This window comes from Danio aesculapii, chromosome 22 (genome assembly GCF_903798145.1).
Source record: "Danio aesculapii chromosome 22, fDanAes4.1, whole genome shotgun sequence".
Lineage (NCBI taxonomy): Eukaryota > Metazoa > Chordata > Actinopteri > Cypriniformes > Danionidae > Danio > Danio aesculapii.
Window position 1 is genome coordinate 5,096,381 of NC_079456.1, and position 18,323 is coordinate 5,114,703.

Consider the following 18,323-nt stretch of genomic DNA (forward strand, 5'->3'; position numbering starts at 1 on the left):
ATTCAGAATGAAAGCACATGGACTCCCTTTTGACTCAATGATCCCTTCATAATGATTCAGAAATCCCCTCGAATGATTCATTCAGAAACAGATTCCCTTGATTAATTGGTTCAGAAAATCCCTAATGTCAATTATTTCATTGGAACAATATTGTAGACATTTCAGGGGAGAAAGTGTGGAGTTTCAAGGAAGACTTCATTGTTTTGGCAATACTACAGATATAAGTTCTAGCTTTTTTAATATATAGATAGAATTTTGCTTTGTCTCTTAACAACTGCTACATTTTACATAAAAAAAAAAGAAACTCATTCCCTTGAATGATTTAGACAGATGGACTCATTTAGAAACAATCTTAAGAGGGTTTTTTTTTTTTATCTTTTGCAATCTTAACTAATTATAAACTCATTCTAATAGGCTTTATCATACAGAGAATAACTATGGGCAGAACATGTGTTTCGGTTTTATTTGCAAACAGTGGTAATGATTACAGTCTAAACATTATTAAATCTGCATGCTAATTCACATATAAAATAAAATTAAATGTCATATAAAAACAAATAAATTAAAATTAAAATTTAATTTATTTTGACTGATGAAATTGCATGCTAATTCACATTACATCGATGGAAAAAATATATTTATTTTGGCTTTTTATTATTATTATTATTATTATTATTATTATTATTATATACAAGGGGTTCTCAATCTCAGTGCTGCAGGTCGAGTGTACTACAGATTTTATCTTCAACTCGCCTCAACACACCTGCAAGGATGTTTCTAGAAACCCTAGCCCATAGGTGTCAAACTCAGTTCCTAGAGCGCTGCAGTTTAGTTCCAACCCTAATAAAACACACCTGATCAAACTAATTGAGTCCTTCAAAGATTATTTGAAACCTACAGGTAAGTGGAACTAAACTGTGCATAGCTGTGGCCCTCCAGAAACTGAGTTTGACACGCCTGGTCTAGTAGGAGCTTGATTAGCTAGTCCTAAATTGGAGCAAAAACCTTCAAGACACTGGACCACAAGGCCCCAGAACCCCTGGTATATACTTTTAGAAACTATTATGCAACATTTCCCCCACTGCAATTGACTGAGCTAAAAGGACTTACTCTTCATATTTGACATGGTAAACGATCTCCTCAGCTTCTCCATCTTCAGCTGGTGTTTTAGTCACTTTGACGATCTGAGCCTCGAACCAGGCGCCCATATTCAGGTCTCGAGCATCCACAAACTCATTTATCTGAAAAAGATCATTCAAATATCACGATTTGACCTTTTAATAGAAAGAAAAAGCCAGCAATAAGTTTATGGTGCATCAAGTAATGAAAATGAACAGATTTAACAACAACATCTGACAATTTACACACACATAATATACAAGCGGTGTATACAAGCAAATAATACATAAGCCAACATTAAGCAACAATTTACAAGTAATTAAAGCAATTTTGTTCAAGTAACTGGTCGACTGTCTGACAATTTAAAAGCGTATGTAACTAGTATATAACTAGTCAATATAATTTGAATTTAACCCTTGTGTTTTGCTCAAATGTACTACATTTTCGTTATTTTGGGGATGTTTTTGCCTCATTGACTACCATTATAACCACATTTTGTGACTGACACTACATAACCATGCATTCATGATTGATTATTGGTGTTTTTTTTCGGCTGAGATGAGATAAAGTGTAATTTTACTGTGGATCATCAGTTGGCAGCATTGACCCTTAAGATTGGCCTGTGCAAAAAACAGTTTCTGGCTTCTGCATTACAACGTGTGTGTGCATAAATACATTTATTATGCATGTTCTGAGATCTGAGCTGCTTATTTTGATTTTCTCTGACCTATCAAGTGCACAAAGGTCTCACACACACAAATACACACAATACTCCTTATAGCTCCATATAAAAGCCAGAAACTAAGCTTTTTTTGTACTGCAACTGATGATCAACAGTAAAAACGACAAGTGTTATTTCTTTCCAACAGGGAAAACCACCAACAACCAAGCACACTTATAATGGCAACATGGCTTTGCAATAAAAAAAAAAGTGGTTATAATGAAAGTCAATGGGGCAAAAACAGCCCCCAACATAATGAGAGGTTAGTTCATTTGCCCAGTGTATTGAGTTGGAACATTTTCAAAGCATTTTACCAAAATATGTGCCAAAATAAGATTTTCCACCAAAAATCAGTCCATTTGCTGAAACAAAGAGAAAGTTGTGGCCAAATTAAGACCCAGTTTTAAGAGCTTTGAGACTTTTAAAAGGCAATAGACCTAATGTACTGTTGCTCAAAAACAATAATATACACACAATTAAACACCAAAATAAGCACATAAATGAGTCAGTGTTTTTCCTTTCACCTTATAAAAGCCAAACCCGGGGTCGATGAGGTCTGCGGTGTCCGTCTGTCCGGAGGCTCCAGCGCTCTGTGCATCGCTCTCACCATGTGTGGATCCTTTATCAGACTCGCTCTGAGCCGATCCGCAGCCAGAGTCTGAGTCGGACAGCTCCGCCTCCTTGTCTTTCGGTAGTGCCGCGGCTGCAACCGCCTGCCGAACCAGCAGCTGAACGATGTCGTTTAGACCCACGTTATAGTCAAAAATGGTGTGACCATCCTCCATCTACCAAACAGATCAAACACAATCAAAACTCCACTCAGACACCAAATGATCTTCCCTTCCCATGTAAAACAGAGGGCTGTTGCACAAAGCTGGTTTGGGTTTTTATCCAGGTACGTTAGTGTTGTCAAAAGCACCAAGTTTGGTACCAATAAGCACTGAAAATTTAAAAGCGTCCATTTTCTGCTAACATCTGAGCACGTTTTTAAACACAGCAGATTAGCCATTGTGTTTGAACGGTGACTACTAAATATAAAACGTACTTCTCTAAGGGTCGAGAAGTAAATTCAAATGTAGTACATACTACAGAGCCTGTGATTGGCTGTGAAGGTCACCAGTTCACCAAGTGCAAACACATATGGACACTGGAGACTTTTAAACTCACATTGATCAGCTGATCTATCTATGAGCTGACATACGAGTGATCTGCTGGATGGATCGACTGATCTACACCACTCCGGTGTCCTTGTATCAGTGTTGGCACTCCCTATGGTAACTAACGCTACACAGCAACTATGCAAATTCAAACTGAACCAATCAGGTGTGAGCAAAGTGAGGTATATCTTAAAGGCCTCAAGGGCTGCGTCCAAAATCGCCTACTACTAAGTAGGTACTGCATTTAAACATACTACTTGACCATTAGAGAAGTACATTCTATACAGTATGAATAGAACTCAGATGTACTACATCCGCCATCAACACGCGTTCGTTGCATCGCTTCACACCCATTCATGAATTCTCTCGAGGCGCCTCGTAGGATAGTGTAGCTTGCATCGGATGCGCACTTCAGAATCTCGCTGGTAATAGTAGGTTTTCCGGGTACTTGTCACATTTTGTTTTTCCAATTCTATGAACTCAGACATACTACTCGACTCGCATACTGATTTTACCATACTATATAGTATGGAAGTATGCAATTTCTGACAGCCAGTCTGTATGATTCGAAAGTTGCTAAGAATTCATTCATACATTAATCTTTTCGGCTTAGTCCATTTATTATTCAGGGGTCACCTCAGCAGAATGAACCGCCAACTTATCCAGCACGTTTTACCCAGCGGATTTCCTTCTGCAACCCAACAGTGGGAAACACCCATTCACTCTTGCATTCACACACATACTACTACCAATTTAGCTTATTCAATTTACCTACACCTCATGTGTTTGCACTGTGGGTTGCTAAGACTCATTTCAGTATGTTGTCGTACTTCTCAATATTCAGTTTCAATTGGAAGGGGCCGGGGATTTCTTTTTGCTCATTTCCTCATAGCAATCTAATGGAAAGGGTATGGTAAAGAATACTGAAACATCAAGCTGACATCATAGAACCGCCCACTTTAAACGTAGAAGCAAATGGTCAGACCTTGATTAAAGATTACCAAAACAAACTGTTTTAATAGACTAACTTGCACAGATTAATTGTTCACCTAAAGAATAACTGCGCAAAACAAAAAACCATCGTAAAATTTTATTTTACACAGACTAAAAGTATCTTTTGCATCTTGTCCTACTTAATTTCTCATATATATATATATATATATATATATATATATATATATATATATATATATATATATATATATATATATATATATATATTATTGAATGAGAATCATTTATAGCCAATTATATATTTAAAATAGCTTTGAATTGTCAATTCATATTTGTGAACCTACACAATTAAAGATATAATGCACACAAAACAGAAATGTCCTCATTATAGTGGACTCGAGTGGTTCCAAGTTTAAGAATTTCTTCATAAAACAAGATATTCTGTAGAAACCAGTCATTGACACCCACAGTAGGATTATAAAAATACTCTGGAAGTAAATGGCTGTTGTTTATTCCAGCGCCCTCTTCAGCAGGTCTTCCTTTGTGCTCATCAGAAGACAGTAAAAGGATGAGTAAATAATAAATTAATTTGAGAGGATCCTTTAAAATCAGTTGATTTGCACTGCTACAATATTTGCTCCAAGTTGCCTCAAACTTTTACTGCATTAGCAAAGTTGTTAGCGTTTAACGCCATGCCAGCTTCTATGCCCATTTTAACGGCATGAAAATTAAGATTATATTAAAGTTTCACAATTAATTTTTGCTAAAAACTCCAAAACTGTATTTGGATTAGCAGTGCATTAGCTTTACAAATGGTGGCATATGTTACAGTTCTGATAACTAGATCTCTTAATCTTCAATAGAGAAGTGACCTGACACATTTGTGAGAAATGAATCACATCGAAAATGAACGCTTGCAGACAAGTCTCACTTTCAGGGCATGCAGTCCAATTAAAAATCCCTAACTCAGGTTTAAGCTCGGTGTTAACATAGCAGGCATTGTGAAACCGCTAAACTAAATTTGATCAACTCTTAAGCATTTTCTGCAAGTCAAGAGTTTGTTCAGCTAGCTTTACGCAACAGCTCTCAAACACAGCAGACGTCACCTGTTTGCCCCTGTAAAAGAGTCTCTGCCGCTCGGGTTCGACGTTAAAGAGTTCGGCGATCTTCACACGCAGCTCGTCCACCTTGGTGAGCTTGGACAGGGAGTCGACCCGATGGGTCTCCTTACCATCCATAGTGCGCACCTGGATCCACATGGCGGCAAACCTGGAAACAACCACACCAGAAAGTGAGAGTTTCCCGCCTTCCTTTTTACAGTTCAGACAATGGCTCCGAGCCAAAACCTTTATACGAGCAGGAAAAAGGTGTTTGTTTCAGAGTCGGGCTGTTTTTTTTCCACATTCGTCTCCTGCGGCACTTTTCTGATTCTCTGCTTCTTTGCAACCTCGTTTAGAGTCATGTTACCATTACAAAAAGATGGTGGCGTAATACAGGGCGGCCATTGAATGGTGAAAACTCAAATGTACTTTTTTTAAACATTGCAATACGATGCATATAGTTTCACAAGACGTTTGAACAGCTCTATTTGACTGTTTTTGGTGAGGTTAACAGTTTTCAGGTACAAAACAATTGAACAATTGCGATTATTCTTATTTCTAGTCAAATAATTCTTTGATCAAGTAAAAATATTTATTGTAAAGTTAAAAACAAAACAAAAAGGCAAAATTAAGAGTTTTTCCTTAAAATAAGCTAAATTATCTGCCAGCGTGGCAAGCAAAATAATCTTGTTTTCGCTTTGAAATGTAGATATTTGGACTAGAAACAAGACAAAACTTTTTTTTTTGCATAAATCCTAGAAATTTCGTATAAAAACAATAATCTAATGGCACCAAATAGGGCAGCACAACATAATAAATTACCGTTATCGCGATAATAGTATATGCAATATCTATAAATCGCAGAGCACAATAAAATACGTTACTTTTGTGCGCTGCATGCATGGGTTGTTCAACCAAACCTGACCAATCAGAACCATCTTACTATCTTTCTCCCCGCCTCTCCAGTAGGTGCTGTTAGGTGAACCTAGAGCTGAAAATAAATACTAATTATAGGAGACGAGAGAGAGGAAAATGATGACAGCCAATAAGAATCTGAATTTCAGCAGATGTTTTCAGTCATTTGTAGGCGTTTTAAAGTCTAAACATTTGCACCATGACAGTTCTATTAATTTAATTAACTCAGAAAAATTACACATTTATTTTGGTATGACTATATTAATATTTTTTTAATTGCTAATAAATTAGCGATTTGCAAGTTAGCTAAATTGAAGCAAAAAATTGTTATCACAACATTAAACATGGGATATTTTCCCAGTATCATGCAGCCCTTGCATCAAATGATAATAATATTGATAAACAATGGTATTTCAATAACTACTGATGTAAAACAGGGCATTAATCAAATGCTCAAATGATTTGAGGAAAATAGTCTACCATAAACCAACCCATCTATGATTCATGAATGATTAACATTTATTTTTTTTCCAGATAACCAAACCAAACAGCTTGCACAAGCAATTTAAAACCATTTCATATGAGTAAATCTGCGGTCACACTGCACTTTTAACCCCAAAGACCTCCATTCATACGCATACAAATGCAGCAGAATGGAAACGCAAGTTTCAACGACAAGTCTCGCTGCATTTAAAGTTCAAGTTCAGTGAACAAACCGGTAATTTCATGTCCACATGAATGCTTGAGACCAATACAAGACCAAAACATGACCTCTCTGTACAGAAATATTACATTTGGAGTAAATCACTCGCTTCATCAAGGTCTAATCTTGTTTTGTCTCGTTCCTTTTTCGAAGCAGCATAAGACAGAATTTTGCATGCTCAAACTCTAGTGTGACGACTCAAGATTGGTTTTACAATTTCATTGATTTACACAAATTTGATTACGACATTTTACAGCCTTATAGGATAAGTAAACGAAGTTGTTTGTTATATATATATATATATATATATATATATATATATATATATATATATATATATATATATATATATATATATATATATATATATATATATATATATATATACACACACACACATATATATATTTATTAAATTTTTTCCCCTCAACCATTTCCTGTGGTGGTTTTTAAGTCTAATGCTTTGAAAAAGGGCTGCACATTATATCGTTTTAACCTCGATATCGCAATGTACATTCACAATAGTCATGTCGCTGGATCTCCAATTGAACTAGCATTATAGTTGACCAGGAGCCGCAGTTCAGAACATGAGATGTGAGAAATCTTTTCTTTTTTTACCTACATCAATTTGACTTTTAAATATGTAATATTTGATGATGATGATTGAATGCTTGTGCTGATTTATGTTTTTTGATGTCAGTTTCTGTTCATTGTATGCAAATGTGGGCCTAGAGTCCAAGACAAATTTTCCCATTGGGGACAATAAAGTGTAAACAAACAAAGTCATTTTTACCATTAATAACAGCATGAGTTTAGCATTTGCATTTGTAGTATGTGACTGTATGACCAGATCAAGACAGTTTACGGCATTCAGGCACTAGGAATTGTAACACTTGTAAGTTTAATAAAAAAATATTTCATTGAATTATTTGTACAATGAAGACTATGCCGTGCTATTTTACATTTGATTATTCAATTCCTGTACCTCTATTCTTACCAAATTAGGCATGGGATAACTGTTTTCAAGGTATACCATGGCTTGGAAAAGGTTTTAAAACCGCCAATGTTTTCTATTATACCGTTCCTAAGGTATGTGTAAGATTTTTTTTTTATTATTTACCTTTTTGTTGTTTTTAGGACAACAGGATTTCCAGCAGAAAAGATATCCAAAGATGCCGTTTTAAATTGTGAAGAAAGCTTGCGTTTTAATTCAATTGAATTATTTGGCCTGACATATTTACAGCTCCAAAATATTTAAGTGTTTCTTAAAATAAAATCTATTGTGTTCAAAGGGGGGAAAGTTGTGTTTTTTTTACCCAGACTTTTAAAAAGAATATATTTGAGAGCAGTAATCACAATACCGTGAAAACATGGTACTTTTATTCAAGGTTATCACACTGTCAGAATCTAAAACCGGCCCATGCCGATACCAAATAGCTATTTAAGCCATCTGATGAAACTATTCATATCAAAGAAAACCAAAACATTGCATCTTTCTCCTATATTGCGCAGCCCTACTTTGAACCCTTATATAGAGACTTCTTAACATTACAAAATGGCTTCTGTATGGTATAAGGTCACATTTAAACCAGAAAATTCCCAATGTTGTTTGAGTAAAGCACCAAATCACTAATATTATCGACATATTGGTCATCATTTTAAAATTGGCATACGTTTTAGGGTTTCTCACCAATGTAGGAACTTCGATTATGAATACATCGTGGCACCAAATGACTACATTCCTCAAAAGGTAAGTCAAAGGCTACCAATGCCCTACAAGAGCTGTGAGAATCTCCATTCCTACAAGTGCATAAAGAGCCTTGTTGACATCTTAGCTCAACAAACCACGCCTGTCATTGGCGGAAACCGAAAAGAAACGCCCCCTGATGTGACTCATTGGTACTGCAGGGGGTGAATAGTATCAGTCTTCATCATGTCGACTTTAAACCAACAACAGGAAGCAGGAATGAGGCCTGAGCTCCATATACGAGCTTGGATGGGGTTCATTTGCAGAAATCAACCAGTTTAAACGGGAACCAACGCAAACTGCGTTCACTCAAATGAAGGGTTGAGCGTTGGTCATGACGTGGGTGGTCTTTCATCAAAAAACAGACAAACATGTCAGAAAATAGGTCAAAATTAGCTAAGATATGTCCATTTTGGAAGCATTCGTCATTTTAAAATTATATAAACCAATTATATATCAACATCCACCATTCCTGAAATCCTGAATTACTCAAGTTCGACCTTCACATACACTTTCCTGGGCTGTTTAGCATTGTTATGATTACTCATTTCCGTTTACAAATCATTAATAATCTACATTTCGACTGAATTAATATCTAAAAATACAAATAACACCGCAATTAAGAGATTTCGACTTTATTTGAGACGTGAGGCTTTTAACTAGTAAAAATCTTAAACTTTTCCCCAAGACAGACGAATAAAAGATGCGTTACATAATATACACATTAACATGCAGGAGATCAATATGCAAATTGCTCATATTTATCAAGTAAATGCAGCTCGTTCGCGCGGTTTTATAAACAATACATTTAAATCTCAACCGAAAGTGAATTTAAAATCAGCTCTTTACCTGTTATCTTCTTCTCGGGAACAGAAGACGTGATTTTGACTCGGTAAATGTGATGAAAGTGTGAAAACGTTGCACTTTTGTTAGAGTTCAGTCCTGCCGCGAAACGCAATGAAACGAGCTCGAATCAATAAAAGTGTTGAACAACGTGTTTCCCCTCCTGCCGTGGGCACGGCGCAAGCTGATTGGCTGGGAGGAGTTCAGATCAGCTCGCTGATTGGCTGAGCGGCGTGTCATTTACGCAAGTTACCGGAGCTTAGGGTTGCGCGCGAAACCCTGCTCCCGTTATCGCGCACATGCTTGGCTTAATCTCGCGCAATTTGGCGGGAGATGAAGATTATATAATAAGAGCACACTTAAAAGTGTCTACTTTATTAAATGGAGTGTATAAAGTAACTTCAATAGATTTATATGATCAAATAAAATAATGTCTCTACTGTAAACTCTTGTGAAACAATACATTTTTCTTAAATAATACAAATTAAACATTCATAGTGACATCACGCATGCGAATAATTATTTTATTTTGTTAATATATTATTGATATTTGTTGTTAAGCAAAACCCACATGCAAAATTACTATAGTATTGTACTATAGTAAAGAACATGGATTAATATATTGTGGTGATTATGTATGGTAACACAACAACTATAGTAATATAAACAAATGATTACTCTGTATGTAGTTTTCTGCAACTATATAGGGTATAGTATACTACAATACACCCCAGTTTACTGTAGTAAAAGCTAATACTACAGTATTTATTACATTTGTTGTAAATAGTTAATGGTGATGCGGTGGCACAGTGGGTTGCACATTCGCCTCACAGCAAGAATGTCGCTGGTTTGAGCCTCAGCTGGGTCAGTTGGCATTTCTGTGAGGAGTTTGCATGTTCTCCTCATGTTCCCCCACGATCGATGCACTATTGGGCAAGCTATTGTGTGAATGACTGTGTGTGGGTGTTTCCCAGTGATGGGTTGCAGCTGGAAGAGCATCCGCTGCGTAAAATATGTGCTGGATAAGTTGGTGGTTCATTCCACGGTGGCGACCCCTGATTAATAAAGGAACTAAGCCGAAATGAAAATGAATGAATATATAGTGAATACTACATATGCTGTAGCCTTTATTAATAACTATTGTAAATACTGTTATATACAGTATAATACACTTCGCTAGCGTATGGTTCTATAAATTACTATAGTGCTTTTTTCATGTGGGAATAATATAAAGAAATAACTGTTCCATATGGGGTGTATAGTTGTCAAATTTAAATAAAAAACTTGAAATAAAGCAAAGTAATTAGATCAAATGAATGCACAATAATATTTATTGGATCAACAGACAGACAGTCTAACTTGTACTGCCATTTTTTATTGCATAAACCGTCAAGAATTAATAAAATAAAATAAAATAAAACAAAATAAAATAAAATAAAATAAAATAAAATAAAATAAAATAAAATAAAATAAAATAAAATAAAATTAAATAAAATAAAATAAAATAAAATAAAATAAAATAAAATAAAATAAAATAAAATAAAATTAAATTATTCATTCATTCATTTTCTTTTCGGCTTAGTCCCTTTATTGATCAGGGGTCGCCACAGCGGAATGAACCGCCAACTTATCCAGCACATGTTTTACGCAGCGGATGCCCTTCCAGCTGCAACCCATCTCTGGGAAACACCCATATACACTCACTCACACTCATACACTATGGACAATTTAGCCTTCCTAATTCACCTGTACCGCATGTCTTTGGACTTTGGGAGGAAACCCTGCTGAGGCAGAGAGAACATGCAAACTTCACACAGAAATGCCAACGACTCAGCTGAGCTTGAAACCAGCGACCTTCTTGCTGTGAGGTGACAGCACTACCTACTGCGCCACTGCGTCACCCCTATATTAAATTAAATTAAATTAAACAAAACAAAACAAAACAAAACAAAACAAAACAAAACTAAATTAAATTAAATTAAATTAAATTAAATTAAATTAAATTAAATTAAATTAAATTAAAATAAAATAAAATAAAATAAAATAAAATAAAATAAATTAAATTAAATTAAATTAAATTAAATTAATTAAAATAAAATAAAATAAAATAAATTAAATTACATTAACCTAAATAAATTAAATTAAATGAAATTAAATTAAATTAAATTAAATTAAATTAAATTAAATTAACATTAAATTAAATAAAGAAAATAAATTAAATTAAATTAATTAAATTAAATTAAATAAATAAATTAAATTAAATTAAACAAAACAAAACAAAACATAAACTAAATTAAATTAAATTAAATTAAATTAAATTAAATTAAATTAAATTAAATTAAATTAAATCCACAAAGCATAGTGTATTTCTACATCCAGTGATTTTAAGAATTGATAGGGAAATCAAAAAAAAAGTGTTATAATAATTATATCTCAGTTTTTTTTTTTTTTTTTTGCTTTTCAGCAATTTCAGTAGAAATGAAGTCAAACTCAACACAAAACAACTGTTCATGTGTGAGATGACTTTTCTGTTTGTGCGTGTCAAATTTTGTCAATAAAATAAAGAGATTAACAATATATTCAAGGCTTTTGCTGGAGTTGTTTTCATAATGGAAATCATTTATTTTAATGTAAAATAATAAATGTTTTGTCATTTTAAAAATATGTTTAGCGAGATCTTTCCACAAATTGGTTACAACGTTGCATTCACAAAAATAAATGACAAAGGCTCTCTTTATCGGCATCGCAGAAACCACAGATATCCTCCATTTCAATGTACTTTAATAATAGCGATTTTACCGGGTAAATTGTATGTCGTATTTTAAACTGAATTTCCTTAATTTTATTATTATTAGTGTATTTGAAGGGAGTTAACCCGGCTCTTTCCCAAATAATATGAACTATAATAGAGTTCCAGAAATATTAGCCTCTAGGAGTAATTTTATTTTGCTTCTGAAAATATTACGGATGTGTTTATTAGTACATTTGAACAGTCAACTCAACACCTCCTAAATGTAATTCCTGTTTGCAACAATAGATGTGTAAAAAATGGTAGAAAGTCAGTATTTTGGAATGGAATACTAAAGGGATTTGGGCTGTTGCACATTTGTTGGACGATAATGGCATTCAATGGAGAGTTTTGTAAGAAATTCCAGCTGCAATGTACTGTAAAGCTTTATAATAAAATGATTAGGGGCTTTCCAGTAGCTTTAAGGTCTTTAGTTAAAGAATATATTTTATATTCCCGAAGCTCTCCCAAATTGAGGCAACTGTCTGTCAATGGTTATGCTTTCTGTGATAGCAAATGCACTAACAAAGTCATTAAGAACTTAATTTTTACAGTCACAATTTCCAAATCTGATTAGGAGAGAATTCCTATTTAAAGATGTTAACAATGTTGAAATTAAAAGAATAAGGAAAGATTATGAAGTTAAGGAGGTGAGCTTAAAATATTATATGAGATTTATCCTACCAACGAATTATTAAGATGGAAATTCTATTAAAATGTGAATAATTGTGTTTTTTTGAGATAGAGAGTTTGAAACATGTTCTTTTTTCATTATGTCAGAGGTATGGAGTCAACCTGGGGCCATATATACTTGCAAAATAAAAGAGTTTTGCAAACAAAAAATAAAGTTTTCAGCAATGAATAAAATAAAATAAATGCAAATCTCCAAAAATCACAAAGCAAAAATGTGTTTTTGAGAAATAAAATTAATTTTGCTAACAAAAATAAAGAAGTGCAAAGGTAAAATTAAGTTTTGAAAAATAAAAATGAAATTTGCAAACACAAAAAAGAACTGAAAATAAATATCAAGCAAAAAAAACTACGAAAATATTTGCATAAATTCAAGCTTGCGTTTGCGACGCTGTTTTCACTTTTGACGTCACGTTTTTGCAAGTTTCACTTTGTGGCTCTGATTTGACAAGGGGGCGTGGTCAAGGGAACTTGGGCGTTTACGGTAGGCCCGGACCTGCCTCCATTTAAGTGACGTCATCACCTGGAGACACAGTATCACCGAGGTTTTTATTTTAATTTTAATTTTATTTTTTTATTGCAATAATAACAGTGCATTACAACAAATACAGAACTAAAAGAAATATGGTACAATCAATAGAAATATTACTTTTTGGGACAAGAGAATTATAAGAATTTTATAACAAATATAATATAGGTAAAGCACAGAAAGACAACGAGAAAGAAAATGAAACAAACAAAAAACAAAACAAAAAAAAAGGGAGGGCACATGACATAAAACAAATTATTGCAGAATATTAAATAAAGCACATGTTTTATAAGTTTTAATAGCTTTCTTGTTGAGAGAGACTGTGATGGTTTTTAAATAAAGTATCAGTTCTCTTTTAAAAAATAAAATATTTGGCTTACATTGAGTATATTTGCATTTGTGTGTAAAAAACTTTCCAATAAATAAAATGAGGTTTATGCAAAAAGATGAATTATGGAAGTGTTTACCTTTATTATAAAACCCCACAACAACATGTTTATAGGTTAAAGAAAAATCACCACAAACGTTTTGGACAATTAGAGAATTAACATCAGACCAAAACGATTTAACAAAGGGACACTCCCAAAACAAGTGAGCAACAGATTCAGAAGAAGTCTCACAGAAAGAGCAAGAGATGTCAATATCATTTTTGAACTTTTGTAAAAATTGTTTAACTGGGTAAAACCTGTGAATAATTTAAAAAGAAATTTCTTTAATTTTATTTGTTAAAAAATATTTCTGGGGGAGAGACCAGACATACGACCATTTAATATCATCAAAGAGGTTGTTCCAATAAGAAACAGAAGAAGGATTTGAGATGACCAGGTCTAAAAATAAAGATCTGATTTTATGATTGGATTTTTTAGTGGAGAAACAAATAGATCCAACAACAGTAGAAACAGGACTAAAGGGAACAAGCGGAAATCAATGAATTATTATTATTATTATTATTATTTCTAAAAAGCATACAGATTTCAGAGGAAATGGCTTTACAAATGATATTAAATTCTTTTTTTTAGATATGGGCAGAGTATATCTTGCAATAAAATCAGAGTAAGTAAATAAATTACCATTACTGTCAAATAACTGGTTTACTAATATCACGCCATTACTGAACCAATTATTAAAGAATATAGATTTCCTCTTATGTAAAATATTACACAGTTTCACCGAGGTGGTATCACAGCCTAGGTTTGTAAAGGCAATTCTATAAAAAATGTTTTGCAAATATACATATTTTTTTTATTACAACTATTTTTAGTTTAGTTTATTTATTTATTTTTTTGCAGTCTTTGATTTTTATTTGCAGTTCTTTTTTTTTGTTGTTGTTGTTTGCGAATTTCATTTTTATTTCTCAAAACTTAATTTTCCATTTGAGTTCTTATTTTTGCTACAAAATTAATTTTTATTTGTCGAAAATCTGTTTTTGCTTTATGATATTTGGAGATTTGCATTTATTTATTTTTTGCTCAAGACATTATTTTTTGTTTGCAAGACATTCTTTTATTTTGCAAGTATATATGGCCCTAGATTGACTCCATACACAGGTACAGACATGGTTATGGTCAAATCTGTAAAACTGGTCAATGATTAAAAAAAGCCCCTAAGCTTATCTCTTTTCTGGACTTTTATAAGCTAATTTAATTTTCAAAGCCCCTTTATTATTTCAATTTAATTTATTTTATTGCAATTTATTTATAAACTGTTATTTTTTATTCTTGAGATGCATTATCTTTACCTATTTTATTAATTAACCTTGAGATGACAGTATGTAATATTGTAAGCATGTACCATTTTGTTTGTATGTTCAGCTTGATCCAAAAAACCCTTCTACATGTAATTTCAGTTGTACCGCCATCTTCTGGTAGTTTTCAACCTCATGACGTCTACAGTGTTTACTGTCTTCCGCATTACCACTGGACTGCTCGATGAAAGCCACAAGAAAGTCACGTAGGCTTAAAAACATTACTATATTTATACTTACACAAATAAAACTGAAAAATACACCTTTTAATGTCTGACGAATGGTCCATTTCTACAGATTCTCCGTTTCTTGTGTGAGGACGTGAATGATTGGGTCAGTGTACAAGTTCCTGATTTTGAATCAATGCAGAACTATTACAAAGGTAAGACACTGGGTTTCGATGTAATCTATTTAAACATGTGATTTGTTTATTATTTATAGGTCAAGCTTACAGTTGATGAGTCATTAAACACTTAATTAGCTTTATTGATGAGTATTATTGTATTGTTTATTTGTTTATATGCCTTTTATAAGGTCCATTTTGATATTTTGTACTTGATAGATTTATAAACTGTCAATTTAAAATGGGTTACCTGTTTGTGCTGACAGCTAGCAAGAAGTATTCTCAGAATGTTATGGTAATGTTCTCTCGAAGTTAGCATGAGTAGCTAATTTGAAAGGTTGATAGCTAGCTATAATGCTTGTGCAGGGTTGACGAATATACCCAAAATATTAAGATAAAAATATTTAATAAATCATATATAACTCGAAAAAAATGGGTTTATTTTTGTGTTAGTGATATAGCTACTTTACTGACCTTTTAAAAACTTTTCACATACATATGACAATGTTTTGAAAAGTTCTCCATTCTCACATATCTGCGAAAACGTTTGAAAACCTACTTTGGTTTTGGAGTATTTGTCCTTTAAATTGCGGTTAGTCATCTAAATGTAAATATAAAAGTTTAAAAAACATCATGACAGACTTCTCAACACAGCTTTGTCTTTCAGGATCCCCAGATATGGCTTTGATATGTCATATACGAGCACATATTCGCATGTGATCACCTAAATTTGTGAAAACAATGGCAGAACGTGGAATGAAGCCTTTAGAGGGAGGATGTCCGAATCTCGGCAAGGTCTTTGAGATCCTGTCCCAAGCTCCGCAAGAGCGCCTGTTCAGCCTGACGTACAAAATGGGCCGCAAACCGACTGAGGAACTGATTCATGCCATTTGTTTGATTTTCCTGAAGAAACACGAAGCAGCACATGCTAAGCTAACAGCTATCAAGGATAGCAGTGTTGGAAACTGCTTGGCGGAAATGATCAAAACACATGGAGAGCATTTGAACTGTAGCCACATTAGTGGTTTTATGCCAACGGATGTCAATTCGTTGTTGGTTATCGCAAGAATTTTCGCCATTTTGGTGCAGGAGAATTTGTGCGACAAGTCGCAACGAGATAAAGCATACTGCACAGCACTTGAATCATACAGAACGGCTGGTTTGCCATGTCAAAGAGATGTCGAAGAGGAAGTTAAGCAAGTCTGCGGACCTGACGTTATCAGTACTTCAAACTCAGAACTTTCTACAGAAACATGCAATCTTAATTCTCTCAAGGTATCAGACACAAACATCCATCCACTACCTTCGACATCAAGTTCAGGTGATAGTTCATATCATCTTGAAATTAGCTCACCTACGGCTTCAGAAGGCAATATCGAAGAATCAAAGCCGATGAGCCTCCACACGCCAACAGAATTCAAAAGTCAAAACAACTTACAAAGTTGTCATGAGAAATCAACAAATATTTACGGAAACAGCCAAGCACAGACTGCAGAATTCAATGGCACAACCAAGTCGAATCGGTGTCTCCATGACAACACCACCTCACAATTTCTGACGTCCAAAAACACTCATTTTTTATCCAGCCCAAATGATGGCGCCAAACCCAAAGCTCAACCCGATCGCAAACCACCAACTCAACCTAACAGTTTTCACCCTACAGTCTCAAGTGATGTGGATGAAACTTTTACGCATTCGTGATCCTACACGAAGCCGAAGATGCTGACGAAGCACAAAGATTAAGGGACAAACTTGAGGGAATCATTTCCGCAAATGGCGCAACATTCTCCGAAGACTTCGCCCAAGCTGGAAAATCAACGTTAAGATGTATCGAGGACGCCATCGAAAATTCTGCGTTCGCGTTACTACTGCTCACCCAGAACTTCAAATCAAACCAAAGCATGACGACCACAGATTCTGCCATCATAAATTCGCTGGAAAACCACCACAAACTGAACTCTGTTATTCCACTGCTGCCTTGCAAGAATCGATTGTCGCATAATAATTTACCATTGGTGCTTAAGACAAAAGTGGCTCTTGATGAAAAAACCAGAACATTCGAACGCAACGCCTCGAAGGCCATTTCCCGGGATGCTGTAGAAAATCAAAGGAGAATTTGGATGAAAAATCTGCGACTTAAGAAGCTACAAGAGGAAAACAAGAAACAACAGGAGGAGAACGTCGTAAATGCAAACTTTCGACTAGAGCTGGAAAAATCAGCGCGACTGAAACGAGAAAGTGGAACTCCGCATAATAACATATTTTATTCATCATCTGCTCCACCTCCGTCATGTGGACCGATGCTTCAACAACATGATCCGTGGCTGCAGAAACCATCATACATCCATATTGAGAATGCACAGAACATTATGATCGGAAATCATTCAACGATGAATATTGAGCACACCAAAAGCTCAGCCGAAGAGTCGTAAACCTGCACGATTTTTTAAAACTTTGTGAGAAATCACACGCATCTCTGTGACAGAAGTGTTGTTTTAGCCAATCAGGACACACTATGAGTGTCAATCATTTTAATGCTGAGATCCGATTGGCTGATGTGTTTTGGGGGCGGAGTTTGGGAGAGGTCTTAATATTAAAATCAACTACAGTTTTAATTTGACCTAATACTAATGTGTTTCAGTCATTTGTCAGTCAATGTTATTTCAGTCCATGTTCAACATGGACGGGTTAATTACAATCATTAACAAATTGTCTATATTTTTAAGTAAAGGATTTTAATAAATGAAGAAAATGATGATACTTTATTTTGTTTGATTTTCTGTTTTACTGCTTCATTTCTGTTTTGTTTATATTTATATATATATATATACATATATATTTATATACAATATACAATAGTATTAGGTGCTAGAACGTAAATTAGATGCTTATCTATGTGTAAAATAAGTTTAATAATGTCAGTTTTATAATAATTATTTAGAAACCTAATAATGACATTTAATACATAAT

General features: G+C 34.1%; 2 protein-coding genes across 2 annotated transcripts in view; one reads left to right on the forward strand and one right to left on the reverse strand.

Annotated features, from left to right (window-relative positions):
* Positions 1 to 9,379, reverse strand: part of uhrf1 (ubiquitin-like with PHD and ring finger domains 1) — a 33,193-nt gene extending 23,814 nt beyond the window's left edge. Inside the window, exons 1-4 of the mRNA XM_056448030.1 lie at positions 9,266 to 9,379; positions 5,058 to 5,220; positions 2,365 to 2,625; positions 1,111 to 1,241 (exon numbers count right to left, since the gene is read on the reverse strand). Coding sequence (XP_056304005.1) covers positions 1,111 to 1,241; positions 2,365 to 2,625; positions 5,058 to 5,210 — 545 coding nt within the window. The 5' untranslated portion in view covers positions 5,211 to 5,220; positions 9,266 to 9,379. The remainder of the gene's footprint in view (positions 1 to 1,110; positions 1,242 to 2,364; positions 2,626 to 5,057; positions 5,221 to 9,265) is intronic.
* A 5,755-nt stretch (positions 9,380 to 15,134) lies between these two features.
* On the forward strand, positions 15,135 to 18,118 carry ticam1 (TIR domain containing adaptor molecule 1). The gene is given in 4 exon segments (XM_056447700.1): positions 15,135 to 15,216; positions 15,308 to 15,392; positions 16,021 to 17,034; positions 17,037 to 18,118. Coding segments are annotated over 2 exon segments (1,689 nt in total). The 5' UTR covers positions 15,135 to 15,216; positions 15,308 to 15,392; positions 16,021 to 16,094; the 3' UTR covers positions 17,786 to 18,118.
* Positions 18,119 to 18,323: the final 205 nt, after the last annotated feature.